Below are 15,361 nucleotides of genomic sequence, written 5' to 3'. Positions count from 1 at the left end.
AACTTGTATGATACTTTCATAGAAAAAAACACAATGAAATATTAAAATATGCAGGAAGTGTCTCTTAATCCTCTTAACAGATGGGAAACATCAAGAAAAGCCACATTAAAGACTGTTGGTCTTTTTCTTAGCACATTATATATTTACAATATATGTGTATTTTAATTCTTTTTTCACTAGATAATAATTTTGACCGATCAGTGTATCTATTAGATAAGGGCAAACAATGATATTTTGTCATTAATATCATTACGGTTGTATTTGATATAACAAATGAAACAATATTCAAACCAATAGAAACTAAAAAAAAAAATTTCCACTTTGTTAAATTTTCATTGTGTTATAAACTTTGTGCTTACATTGCTCTGCTAAAACAGGTAATATTTCACATTACTATTAACGTAGCAGAGTCTAGTCAAAGTATTAATTATAAATAGGAATGAATTATGTCTTCAGAAATTTTTAGTTGAGTTGATTTATCATTGTGAGTTATGTGTGTTTTATTCCATTCGGTTTGCATTACCAAAAAGGTTACTACATACAAGTAAAACACTATTAGGTCTATGTACAGTAAGTGAATTAGCAGACTACCCACAACACCATCACTCTTGGCTGGCTGTTATTGAGATTTGATGGTCTGGTCGCATGGGGCACATACATAAGAGGCCAGACGGAGTGCCCCCACAGATGTTTGTGAGCGAGTGTGTGAACACCGTTTTCGTGAGTCCGTATGCATCCATACTTTAGGGAAAAGTCTTCTGTTGCAGGGTTGCATGTCGCTTATCTGTTCACCTACAATCTTAGAAATGTGTGACCATTGCTGTAATAATTTGTTACATAAATATATAACTTTCTGAAGAACAGATTGTGTATTGGTCCGGGACTTGGTGAGCATGAATGCTAAGCAGTGATGTTTTCTTGACTACCACTAACACTAAACCTAGGTTTGTGTCTTAACTGTCTTACATTAGTTACTCTAGATGTAAAGTGATGTGAAAGAGAGTGGTACATTGAGTGTAATGGCGTTCCGTGTGCCAACAGGACCCAAGGCGCGCTTCAACCTAAGCCTTATGGAGTGCAACTTTTGTGCTTCGAACCTTGTTTAACTGCAAGTACTAAGAAGTATTTTGTTATAAATGCATTTCTTAGACAATAAGTGTTTCAAGTTTGAAGCTGGAGTTATTACTGTAGTTCGTAAGGTGGTCTTATTACCTTGCCTGTTGAGCTGAGCTGTCCAGTGTTGAGATACTGCAAATTTCCAACTGCACTGTTTTGCATAACATCCATTATTACGAGTGTCAGTGTTTTACTTGAAAACCTTCATCTCTGTTTTATGATTGTAAACATATACACTTTAAAATAAAAACTGTTATATTCTTCATGAAAAAGGATGTTGTTAAAAAAAACATACTGTAATTTTTGCGTTATAAGTTAAATATAGCCTTTCAGTTATTAAAAGTGGGAAAAAAGTTTGCACCTCATCTAAAAGAGTTACTACCTCATCTTTTGAATTAAATGATATAGAAAATATGTCCTCTAATTATGTTTTTTGAAATTTATCGTGGAATTCAGTAGGTTCAGTCAGTATGTGTGTGCCATGTGCAGCATGCATGTATGAACACATTGTGACATAACACTAGAAATTTTCCAAGTTCTGAACTACGATACAAAATGCCTAAGTTACCCTTCCTTCCTGCTGCAGGGGTGAGGGGGTGTGTGTAGGCAGGCACTTTGACAGTAGGTGGCACTGTAAGATAATAGTCGTAAGTTCAGGTAGTTGTAGCCAGTCCCTTACTGCTGCAGTGTGTTTGCCTATGGATGATAGATGTGTACTATGCACTTGTAATCCATCCCGCCTGGCTAAGGAATTATAACACTGCTACTGTCATATTATAGTCCAGTATGTGACAGCTCTTTGGACAAGGACGGCTGCTAAATATGTGATAAAGTGAAGCATGACCACCACAGGTTCTGGTTATATGTGTGGATTCAAGCAACTCTCAACTGATATCATTCCCACTTCCTAATTCCAGGCAACAGTTATAGCACTGTATTGCAATACAACATAACTTCATGCTCACCAGTCCAGTATACTTTAATGTATTTTAATGCAACAGACCCGGCTACCTCGCCAGCCCAAAATACTCCTAGTGTATTGCAATATAACATAACTTCTCCCTCACCAGCCCAGTATACTGTGCCCGGCAGTTATCTTGGCGTGTCTCAGCGCGGGGGTGCGGGGACAGTGGGACCGGAGAAAGTGGAGGGGGTAAGCAGGTGACACGTAGCCGAGAGCCGTGTAGTGGCTGTTAGGAAAATATCGCCTTTCAGTGTATACCTGAAAATGGAAGGCGAAGGTGGCAGCTCGCAGAGGCGCGGTAAAGTGATACATAGCGGAGAGCGGGAAATAATAAAACCGTGATGCAGTTTTGTGATGAAGAAGCGAAAAATAAATGTCTGCTCGAGCCTTTACAGAGACAGACTGCAAGAGCAGCGAAGTACATGGGTGTGAGTGAACGGTCCATAGTCAGGGTTCGTAAAGTCAGCAAAGAACGATCACATGACCCACAGACTACGCCAGGAAAAAACAGATATTTTAAGTATTTAATAAACAATGGAAATATATCTTTACTACGTTTCTTTTACGTAGTGTATAGTGGAGTAAAATATTTGGGCAGTTAGGGTGTGTGTGAGTTGGGCGGCTATTAACAAGTAAGGTCTTGATAGCCTATTGTGGAGAAATGATGAGTATGAAGCGTTGACGAAATGACAGAACGGGGAAAACGGGAGTACGTAGAGAAAGTAATAAGAATAGTAATAATAGTAATTAATTTTAACTTTATTTTGTTTTTCGTCACCTAATACAATCAATTATCATGGAAAGAGAACTTCGTACTTACATTAAACAAATCATATAATATATATATGAGGTTTTGAAGGTTATAATATGCATTCTAAAGTGGAAGTACAATGCAAATTGTATTTACATTTATAATAAATAATTGATTATAGGTGCATTAAAATATAAAGCCACACATACACAAGCATTTTTTAAATGCCATTAACGTTGGTAGTCAGGTGTTTCCTAAACGACTCACATGCAGTTAAAGCAGCAAATATAACATAACAAGCTCCATGTTTACTTAAATGTACATCCAGCGCTAAATTGAACGTTTTAGTTACGGAAACCGGAAAACGATTAGGGCTAGACTGGCTCCTGCGTCATCAACTGTGAGATAGCTTTCGCATGGAGAGCTACAATTGCGTAATGTTTTGGTCATTTGCTTTTTATTGTAAGACTTTTGTTTTAATTAACTTTGAGAACACAATGAATTGAGAAGCATAGTTTTAAATTTATTTTACATACTAAGTGACCTAGTTTTCCAAAATAAATCGTGTCTGGTTTTCGCTAGTTACTGAGTTAACATTTCAATTAACTTTGGTTAGCATAATAATTAGCAGGCACCGTAAGTATATTTAATGGGACAAATTAAAACATTGCAGGTTTAGATAATAGTTTGTTACTTTTCCTGACAGATGAGTACAAATATTCGAGCACAACCACTGCAATTTACACAATGTTACACTTATGTAATACAAGTACAATTCATAGGATTTCTCACTTTTAGTTTGGTAACCCAGCGCTCTTAGCCAAAAGGCCTTACCGCCCTAGGGCCCCCACGGACGTGGATACAGACTTACGTAGTGTAGGAAGTCACGCGCCGAATGTATTCTGTTCTGCTAGAACAAACCTGGCCGCTGACCTTGACAATAGGGTATCGCTTCTTCTTCGCCCTCCCCTCCCCTCCAGACAGGACTAGGGAGCTCAGACGCCAAGATATCTGCCGGGCATAGTACTTGCAGTGTATTGTAATACGGCGGACCTATTGTGTATACTTTAAATATTTAAGGCATGATTAGGGTGTTTTCAGCTTTTCTATAAAAAAAATTGGTTCTTGAGGTAGCTTGCATATAAATGTAAAATTCAGTTCTGATGAGTTGTTCTAACTTCTACCTCACTGAATTGAATTCTTATAGTGTCAGATTTCAACAGGGTTTTTTTTAGAATGCTCACAAACTGGAGGGATTGTATTCAGAATGTATGCTGGATTAATAATTGGGATTCAATTGGGATTAAGTCCACTTGTGTGACAGGCCAATAATAGTACATATCTATGTTTGTAAATAAAGCAGCTCTTAGATTAATGGAGAAATTCATGCGTTGGGGAAGAAAAATGGGTATTAGATTGTAACTGGAAGAAGATTACATCGTTAAGCTGGTACCATTAGTCTTTAATTTGTTCATAGCCACAGAAGTAGGCTACTGGGTTGAAGTCAGTTTTAAGTTTCAGTTAAGATGTTGTGGTAGATGCTGGCCAGGTTTAGTTCTGTCAAATCTTAGCAAAAACATGAGAGCATTGTTGCCTGATCTCATTCAATAGTTCGCAAGTGAGCTGCATCATCGTAGCATTATTGTTATTTCATAATCATTCTCTATCAAGGTTTTAAGTGTATAACATTGTTGGGAGTAAATTTTTGAAATTGCAATCTCAACATCAAATTTTTTTTATTTAATATTGTAGATGCAAATGATTTCTTTAAGACTCCAAAAACATGGTTTTAAAATATGTTTTTTACCTAATAAATTAATGTCCAGCCTAGTATTTTGACTAGTGGTGTACAAAAAATCCTGAATGACTGTAATGTATTTTCTCCTCCTCCTCCTCCCTCTCCTCCTCCTCCCTCTCCTCCTCCTCCCTCTCCTCATCCTCCCTCTCCTCCTCCTCCCTCTCCTCCTCATCCTCCCTCTCCTCCTCATCCTCCTCCCTCTCCTCCTCCTCCTCCCTCTCCTCCTCCTCCTCCCTCTCCTCCTCCTCCTCCCTCTCCTCCTCCTCCTCCTCCCTCTCCTCCACCACCACCACAACCACAACCACCAACACCACCACCACCACCACCACCACCACCACCACCACCCACACCACACCACACCACACCACACCACCACCACCCAACCACCACCACCCAACCACCACACCACACCACCACACCACACCACACCACCACCCAACCACCACCACCACACCACACCACCACCCAACCACCACCACCACACCACCACACCACACCACCACCCAACCACCACCACCACACCACCACCCAACCACCACCACCACACCACACCACCACCCAACCACCACCACCACACCACACCACCACCCAACCACCACCACCACACCACCACCACCCAACCACCACCACCACACCACACCACCACCCAACCACCACACCACACCACCACCCAACCACCACCACCACACCACACCACCACCCAACCACCACCACCACACCACACCACCACCCAACCACCACCACCACACCACACCACCACCCAACCACCACCACCACACCACCACCCAACCACCACCACACCACACCACCACCCAATCACCACCACCCAACCACCACCACACCACACCACCACCCAACCACCACCACCACACCACACCACCACCCAACCACCACCACCACCACACCACCACACCACACCACCACCCAACCACCACCACCACACCACCACCCAACCACCACCACCACACCACACCACCACCCAACCACCACCACCACACCACACCACCACCCAACCACCACCACCACACCACACCACCACCCAACCACCACCACCACACCACACCACCACCCAACCACCACCACCACACCACACCACCACCCAACCACCACCACCACACCACCACCCAACCACCACCACACCACACCACCACCCAACCACCACCACCACACCACACCACCACCCAACCACCACCACCACACCACACCACCACCCAACCACCACCACCACACCACCACCCAACCACCCAACCACCACCACCACACCACACCACCGCCCAACCACCCCAACCACATACATACAAGGGTGTTGCCAGTCAATGGCCTGGGGGGGGGGAAGTTGTGTGAAAAGTATATATTTGTTTTGCATTTGGTTACATTTTTTGAATCTCTAGGGGGGGGGGGCAACTGCCCCCCTACACCCCCCCCACTTTCTGGTGTAGCCCTTGAGTACATACATCAAATTATATCTTGTTAAGTATGTAAACAGCAAATCATATATTTTACATGGCCAAATTGGTGAGATAGAACTTTTTTAATGTTTTAGCAATAACAATTTACCACAGGGGCACATATACCACAGTGGCACAACTTAAGTGGGTCTAGATTGATCTAGCTAATATGAGTGAAATACTAGCCCACCTGAGGATGTGGAAAGTTGTATATGATACCTCAAGGGATTTAATCCTTAAAATAACTTTTATTTAAGGGTTCCTTAAGTGTGTGATAAGGAGTCTTCCATTTCTTCCTTTTAAAACTGTTATACTATTGTTTTGCCATATGTCTGCTATTTGTCTGTGTGACAATCTATCATTATTTTGCCAGTGTTAGTTTTCTCTCGGGATTAAGAGCTACAGATGGGAAGAAACTTGTAAACATACTCCAGGAGGTTTTCCTACAGCGTACAACCCACCTAGTTAAAAAGCTAGTAAAGCCCTACACCACGTAACTGTCAAGGCTCGTGGCGCTCTCTCGTATTGAGCCAGCCGTGCGTGGACAGAGCCAATGGCAGAACTGCATTGGAGCTCACCTCTCCTCTTTTTGCGTACACATGACGTATCGTTTATTGTCTACTTCATGTCCTCCGTAGGCACAGCATCCTTTTTCATGATATAATTTGGGTACCAAATTATGCTTTATCATCACATTAGTTGCATCATAATGGTTCTTTTTGTTAGATATCATAAGGGTTTGTTTTTATTAGGCTCAGTTTTGTCAGTCATATTGTGTGTTTAATAGCTCTCATGGTTGAAAGCTTTCCCCACATGGTTGTCGGGTAAAATAGCGAGGTGCTTGAAGTGCTGTGTTGATGTGTAGTCAACTGTTACTGGTCATGCTCAAACTGCTCATCTAAACACAGGTCTAAATTATATGGGAAATTTATCCTCTATTACTTGTGAAACTAAGTACTGTTGTTTTTCAAAGCATCTGACTTTATTTAAAACTAAAATAAACATAACTGCTGATTTTTCATAACATTTTCATCCATTGACTTCAAAGTATGGTTTTGACTGCAAATTTGTTACGTCTAACTTTCTTTCAATCTATGTCTGAGAACAATCACACTTTTGTTAGTTATTGGTATTGGTATGATGGTGTTTGTTATGGGAGCAAGAACGGAGAGTTATTGTCTTTGCCGTGGAGTTGGGTGGAGCAGTGGTAACACACTGGTCTTCTAGTCCAGATGACTCGGGTTGGAATCCCAATGCGGTTACGGCACAGGCAGTACCGGGGTGGCTCCTTGCCCGGACAACAGCCGATACCTCCTTGATGTCCCTCGGTGTGGCCCAGGTCCTCCTGCTCAGCCATGAATGCTTGCTCTTTCAGAACTAGTGGCAAGATAGTTCTCCGTAGTTGTCTTCTGAAATTAATATACAGTATACTGCTCAGCTAATATGATTTTTTTATTAGTGAGTTCAATGCATATGTTTAATAATTATCGTGATAAAACAAACACCTGTAAAATGGTTATAAAAGAAAGTTAAGCTACTTGCAAGCTACAAGAAACTGTTGACAAACTCAGAGAGACCATATTTGCAGCTGTTTAGGAACCCTCCTGCAGTTGCCAGGGGTTTTTTTTTCTCAAAAATTACAGAAAGCTTGTATCAGTGTTGTTAACTTTGTTAGCTTTGTTAGGGCTGCTGGTCCCCTCGTAAAGCTCTCCCAAAACTACAGTGTGCTGCGCCTGGCTGATACAGTTACAGGTGTTCCTAAATGTAATTTCTGTGCCCTAGCCACAGCAGGCAATGCGTGGGTGTGCTTGCAGGAGCTGGACGTGAAGGCAGGCGGAGGACAGACCATGACTGTCGGAGAGATGCTGCGAGCCTTCCTCACCAAGCTGGAGTGGTTCTCCACTTTGTTTCCGCGGATACCGGTACCCATACAGGTACGAGCTTCTGTGCTCTCCCAGCCAGCAACACTGTTTTAGTTACAGTCAGAGTCCAACACCAACATCTAAATCAAATGTCACATCTTTTTGCTATGCTAAGAAAATGTTATAGATACAACTTTGAGTACTTGAGTAGTTATTTTATTAGCAGATCATGCATATCACACACTGAATAATAACACATTTACCAAGCTAACCAACTGTACTGGAAAAAGAACAAGAAAAAAGTTTTTAAAAGTAAAAAGATAAATAAATATTTGATATTAAGCTAAATTTTGCATTAAAATTATTGTTTCTAACCTTTTTTTTTTTTTTTTTTTTTTTTTCCCAAAATAATTGTGAAAGCCTGAACCACTATGTTAGGAATTTAACTTTTCTGTTCATTGTAAAAGTAAGCAACAATAAACAGAGACGTATTGCTTTACCCGACGCTGGCCCTTCTACTCTATTTGGAAGGGGACGTCGAGGGGTTGAGATGCTTGTAGGGGACTCAATGGCCACCTCGCCACAAGGTGCAATTTGCAGAAGGCATGGCCGAGTCGCGAGAAGCACAGCCGAGGTGCGTGGCACAAGTGGCGCGACCTAGTCATCAAGGGATACTCTTTTTTATCGCATAATCGTCGCACTCGCATAATCATCACACCCATATTTTAGGGAATCAAAATTTGGATAAAAAAACCACTCTCGTAAACGTCGCATGATTAGGGATGGTGATTTTTCGTTTTCGCAAAATAGATGCGAAAATATGCTAAATTATATTTTTTCCGCTTTAAAATGCAAAATCTAGACTTTTCCGAGATAAATGCGAAATCAAGGTAAAAAAACGTATATTCGTCTTCACTCTATACAATATATTTACCGATTGTATTTCGTTTCAGTTATACCAGTATCAAAAGAAACCATAATTTTATGGCGTATTCAGCACAAGTATCTTATTGTCACGTCATTCACAACAACTATTGTTCGTAAATATTGAATGAAGAATGGCCATCCGTGCCTCGCGATTGTAAACAAAGCAAAGAACATCTAGCTGGAAGATTGTCCGTCATCTTGCAGAGTACAAGTTTTTAGGCCACCATATTGCGACATCTCTGCTTCGCCGCGCTAACAATTATTGTAAGTCCCATTTTCTGGCTGTGTTTCACGTGAAAGCCGCTATCTTGTGTAGTCTGTGGAAGGTGGTGTGTTTACAAATACAGTGAAATTCCGTTACAACGTACTTCAGAATAACGCATCTTTCAGTTCAACGTATGATTTTTTCCCGCTCAAAACACCAATGTAAACAATGTAAAAATATTTCACTTTAACGTTAAAAACGTATCCTACCTTTCAATACAACAACCATTATTTTGCAGTTATCAGGAAAATTTTACATGATAGTTACTAATTTTGCACAGGGGTTCTTTAATATAAATGTACATTACGATTAATTTTTATCACTTTCAAGAATCGTTAACAAGTATAAAACGTAAACAAACATTGTATCAACGACGATTCATAGAATCATAGTACAGTATAACGTGCCATTCGTCGTCCTCCATGGATCACACACTTAGTGCACGAGAAGATCTAAACAATTGATTGCTGTCTCGCCCCTCTTCAAGACAATTGTTTCTAGCTGCGCCATCTTTTGGTTTTTTATAGAGAACGTTTTAAAAGTTTCAATTACCGCAGAAGCAAACGTTAAATAAAAATTATATTTTATATTATATACAAAATAGAAAATCCAATAATGTTAATTTATGCAGGTTAATTTTTGAACTGTTTGGTGTCACAACATGGCAGACACGCTTTGTTTTGCCACGAAGGTCGGAATGTTGCCTGGCACAGCCATGCTCTCGACGTAGTCTAAAGCGCTTTGGCTGAGTCAGTGTCTTCTCACAGTCTTGGTTGGTGTTAGTCCCGCTGTTACTCGAACGGTATTCTGACATTTTGTGCTGTGTTACTGTGGTGTTTTCATTATGAGCTCTTCACGTAAAAGAACTGTTGTGAGTTTAGAGACTAAACTAAAGGCTATTAAAAGACTAGACAAAGGGGAAACGATAAAAAGAGTGGCTGCAGATTTAGGTGTTGGTGAGGTAACGGTTGGTGATTGGAGAAGAAAACGGGCTGATATTGAAAAGTGGTGTTCGCAAAAGGACAACGAAAATGACAGCAAACGAAAAACAATGAAAACTGGTGAGTTTGAAAAAACATCAAGTGCCCTTTTTTTGTGGTTTACCCAATTACGGAGCAAAGGAAGTCCCGTCAGTGGGCCTTTGTTACAAGAAAAAGCTAGTGAATTCCACAACAAGTTTAAAGATGGAGAAGAGGAGTTTACTGCAAGCAGAGGATGGCTGCATCGCTGGAAAACCAGGTATGGAATTAGAGAGCTTAATATTTCAGGCAAAAAACTATCATCCGATCATGAAATTGTTGTATCGTTCAAGGACCAGTTTAAAGCTTTGATTGACCAGGAAAATTTGTCGCTTCAGCAGATTTTTAATTGTGATGAAACAGGATTAAATTACCGTATGCTTCCAACAAAAACACTTGCCTCCAAACAAGAAGCTTCTGCTCCGGGGTTCAAGAAATCAAAAGACAGAGTTACACTTTTGGCTTGTTCAAATGCTACCGGAGACTGCAAACTAAAGTTATTGCTCATAGGGAAATCTGCTAAGCCTAGAGCGTTTAAAAACATTTCCATTTCTAGCCTCCCCGTTTTGTACAAAAACCAAAAAAGTGCTTGGATGGATTCCAAAATTTTCAAAGAGTGGTTTTTTGATAGCTTTGTGCCTCAAGTCGAAAAATATTTGGCAGAAAACAATCTCCCTCGCAAAGCTCTTATGCTTATGGACAATTGTCCTGCTCATCCCGACACGGAAGAAATGGTTTCTGGCGAAATCAAGACAATGTTTTTGCCCCCTAACGTAACCCCACTTCTCCAGCCCATGGACCAAGGGGTGTTGGAAAACCTTAAGAGAAATTATAAAAGGAGACTTTTAAAACTGCTCATATAGGAAATTGATGAAGGAAACGAAGTTTTGCATACTCTAAAAGCCATCACAATGAAAGATGTTGTATACATGACAGCCGAGTCCTGGGAGGAAGTTAAAAGCTCTACCCTTGAAAGATCCTGGAGAAAGCTGTATAGTGTTGATGTTCAAGAAGCCGCAACCTCGGAAAATGAAAATGCTGATGACTCTATCGTAAGCCTGGTGCAAAGAATCCCATCTGACAAGGCTATTACTACAGACGACGTGGAAGAATGGATTAATGCGGACGAACAATATGAAGTCACAGATGACATGATTGTCGAGACAGTCAATGATGAGGCACAAAACGCCGAAGAGGTGAGTGATGAAGATGAGCCGATGGAACAGACTGAAAATAAAATAAGTCACGCCGAGGGCTTCAAAGCCATACAAAGTGCTATAGACTATTTGGAGCAACAGGCAGAAACAACTTCGACGGATCTTCTGCTGCTTCGTCGACTTCGAGAAACAGCTGCAAAGAAGCGGGCCAGTTCAGTAAAGCAGAAAACTCTGATGAACTTTTTCAAGAAGTAGGTTTAGTTTTAAAGTTAAATTTTTATTGATAAAGTACTGTACAGTACCAGTACAAAACTGTTTTTAATACTGTTATTAAGTGTGTTATTCTTAAGTGTATATTTTCATATTTACCATTGACCTTGTTTTATATTTATAGGCTGGATTTTATTAACTAAAACTGTATTTTTAGTGGGTTTCATAATAAAGTGAACTTAATATGTTACTGTAATTCAATTTTACGTCTTTATTTATTACTGTATCAACCCCAAAATGTCTTTGTAACGCCCGTAACACAGACCAGCGGCCCAAAACGCACACGCTATCATTGATTTCAATGGCGGCACGGGACGCTCTCGTTCGCCGCTCTGTCTGCCCGTGTTATCCGAGTTTCTGGTTATCCGAGGGTCCTCTGGTCCACATTAGCTCGGATAATCGGGGCTCTACTGTATCTGCAAAATAGTTTAACCCATTTGTCATTTTGTATATGTAAGCCTAGAATTTAGGCTACTGTAATAAGTTCAGAAATTTTTTTAAAATTCTTGTTATTTTAAAAATATTTGCTTCCATGCTAATGTAACATTTGAACCCCTACTACTTTATTTTTAAAAATTCAAAAATACTACGTTTTAAAGGTAACTTTCAGAATAAAGTATTTTCATTACTAAGTATGAAAGTTGAGGCTTTATTGATGTACTTTATAACGAGATTCTACTGTACGTGCATACTCGTGAATGTGTTGTATACTGGTAAAAATGGGACGAAACGTAATTTCCATTCGCGATCGCATAAATGAATACAAAAGTGAACAGTTCTACGAAAGTGATACGAATATTTTAATGTGCAATTTATGTAATCGCCGTCTGGAGTGGAAAAAAAAAGATGTACTTGAAAAGCACATTAAATCTGAGGGACATCAGGCTGCAAAAAAAAGTCACCAAGAAATCAGATGAAGAAAAAAAGTCAGTAAAATGGCAAGCAACGGTTTCTGGCATGATCGAAAACCCAAAAAAGGCGAAAATTGAAAAAACAAAAAAAAACACGAAAACAAAATTGAAAAAACGAGTTTCAAAAACATTATTTGTGCACTCTACATCAACTATGGCCATGAACAAGGCTAAAAAATATTTAATGTAATTTTAAGTATTCAATTTATTGCACTCATAAGTGCTAAGATGTTGTTTGTAAACCTGCCAAGATAGGCTATCTTTGTAGTTGTGCTAGATCTTTATTTCTGTGGTTGTTAATAATTAATATGTGTATTATTTAATGCTCTTTAAAAATATACTTTTCTTCAGTAAAGTAAAATGAGAGAATTGGCTAAATCTTGTTTTTAAAAATGCTACAAAATGCTCAATTTCAAATTCAAAATGCTAAATGTTATTATTTTAAATGCTATAAATCACCATCTCTACGCATGATGTTTTTGGTCCCACTATTAGATTCCGAGCGCTATGTGTGGGTATTTTTTTCCGTATAAAACAATGTACCGGTATTAAAAAAAAATAATAATATTTATTCCGACATTTCCTCTTACTTATTTAATTAACGAAAATATGAAGTGGTCTGATGTGTAAATTTTCTTTTAATAACTTTTTAAACATTATAAACCTTCATCTGCGGTGTACTGCTTACAAAAATGTAGCCAGCACTCGTTGCAATCATTAATATTTGGTTATGTTGCTTCCCATATAGAGCGTGCACACATAGTCAAATATTGATATCGCGCCATATGCATGCAATGCACGCTCTCTATCAGGTGCAGAATTAACTACATATGATAGCCCGCACTCTTCCATGGTGTGTACTACGATAATTACGCGTTCGTTTGGCTTGCATTTCGATCACAGATTTTGTTTTTCTATTTAAAGTTAAAAAAAGGTTTTTGTTGCATGACTTATTAATTTAAATTGTTTGGCGTGCTCTTTTATACTTCACTTTTGAAATAAACATACTTTCCATGAATGGGTTTTGTAAAAAAAAATTCCGCATAATCATCGCACCCCTACTTTTCAAACTTGATTTTAGATTAAAATGTGTTACGATTATGCAAGAAAACACATGTGGCAGGGGTTCCCCGCCAGAAAATGCACAAGGCTCTAGTCAGTAAATGATTCACTGAGGCAATTTCTTGCACAAGGTCGTTCATTGTACCCAACACAAATCACAGAATCTGGTCTTCTTAATGCATGTTGACAGTTGCCCCTATAGTGCCAATTGTTAAAGGACACACAATTGATGGGATGTGGAACTGCTTACAATAATCTTGAAATACTTCCTGCTGTGCCGGCTGCACAATGCCGCAAAGTGGCGTCTGGACACAGACAGATTAACACATCCGGAAACAGATGGTCGGCAACATTCCCTTTCAATGACAGCACAACACAGAACATTTACCTTTGAAGACAGGGCGCCTATAAAGCGTTATAATCGGCGACAGGCAGGTGGCGGCAGCGGTGGAGGGCAGGCTCTCTGGGAGCTGAATGACATCACCAAAAATGACAGCTACACGCTTCCAAATGTTGTTGAGACTCTGGACACACTTGTTGGCACTAGGTGGTTATCAACAGTGGACTTCAATAGTGGTTACAGGCAAGTGCAGTTTTATCCAGAGGACAAGCAGAAGTCTGCTTTTTCAACAGAAAGTGAATTGTTCCAGTTCACTATGCTGCCAATTGGATTATGTGATGCTCCTGCATATTTTAAAGAACTGATGGAACTTGTGTTGCATAGTTTTACTTGGAAAACATGCCTGGTATATCTAGATAACATTACTGTTGTGGGAAATTCTGCGAAGGAGCACCTTCAAAATCCCCAGGAAGTTTTTAAGAAGTTTCACCAATCATAACTCAAGTTAAGCCCTAAGAAATTCATGTTGTTCCAACATTTATTAAAAAGTCAAATAAATATACAATTACTCCCTATTGCTGGTTTCTCGGAAAATGCTGAAAAAGCACTAAATGGTAACCCAAACAGGACTTCAGTCAAAAATACAATAACAGCTTCCTTTGCTCCCAAAACCACATTAATTATAGAAAAAAATGGCAAAACTATTGGCAACTACACAGGGTGTACAGTATTCTGTTCCCAAAAGGCGATCACTAGAATGCTCTTAGTGACCACCACATTTACACTAAACCCAGTTTTTACAGCCTGTACAGAAAAGTTAACTAATACTAACTAGCTAATTAAAGGTTTATGGTTCTAAAAACAGCTGGATAATATTGCACTAGTAAAATAAGCATATTAATAGAACCCTAAACCATGCAAATGTTCCTAAACATCACTACACCAACAAGTGCAAACAATATTAAAAAAAAGGAAAAATCAGGAAATTAAACTTAAATTCATATTTTAAATGAAAATTCATATTTTTTGCAGTGCGGGAACAGTGCCAAAGTAGCGTTTTCTTCAAAACTGAAGTTCACTGGGCATCATAAGTTGAGGGCTGCCAGATGCTCTCCAAGACTCAGCAGAGGAGTGATCAGGGCTTGTGTTCCTGAACTTAAACAAGTAGGCACCAGGAAAAATAGTTTAATAATAGATGCATAGCTACATAGCTAGTTCCACACACAAAACAATATTTCCAATACTGGAAAAAATAATTTGCCTCATGAAAATTTTTTACAGTTCCAACTTCAAACCACAGGCATGTAGTACCCTTAGGATATGTAGTCGATGAAATGAAAGCAGGTGCTAAAGTTTACCAACTTAAAGTTTACCTGTTGTCGTCGCTTGCAAGTCGAGTCATGCAGGTCTAACTTAACTAGGCCGAAAATTTCAGTCTCTCGACACTGAAGTGAAACTTGTCAGAAGTCCT

General features: G+C 39.6%; 1 protein-coding gene across 3 annotated transcripts in view; it reads left to right on the top strand.

Annotated features, from left to right (window-relative positions):
- Positions 1-15,361, top strand: part of LOC134527312 (pre-mRNA-splicing factor 38B) — a 168,808-nt gene that overhangs the window by 92,565 nt on the left and 60,882 nt on the right. For all 3 annotated transcript variants that reach the window (XM_063359868.1, XM_063359866.1, XM_063359867.1), the window contains exon 6: positions 7,892-8,011. In XM_063359868.1, coding sequence (XP_063215938.1) covers positions 7,892-8,011 — 120 coding nt within the window. The remainder of the gene's footprint in view (positions 1-7,891; positions 8,012-15,361) is intronic.

This window comes from Bacillus rossius, chromosome 1 (assembly GCF_032445375.1).
Source record: "Bacillus rossius redtenbacheri isolate Brsri chromosome 1, Brsri_v3, whole genome shotgun sequence".
NCBI lineage: Eukaryota > Metazoa > Arthropoda > Insecta > Phasmatodea > Bacillidae > Bacillus > Bacillus rossius.
This window is presented reverse-complemented; position numbering and strand designations above follow the sequence as displayed.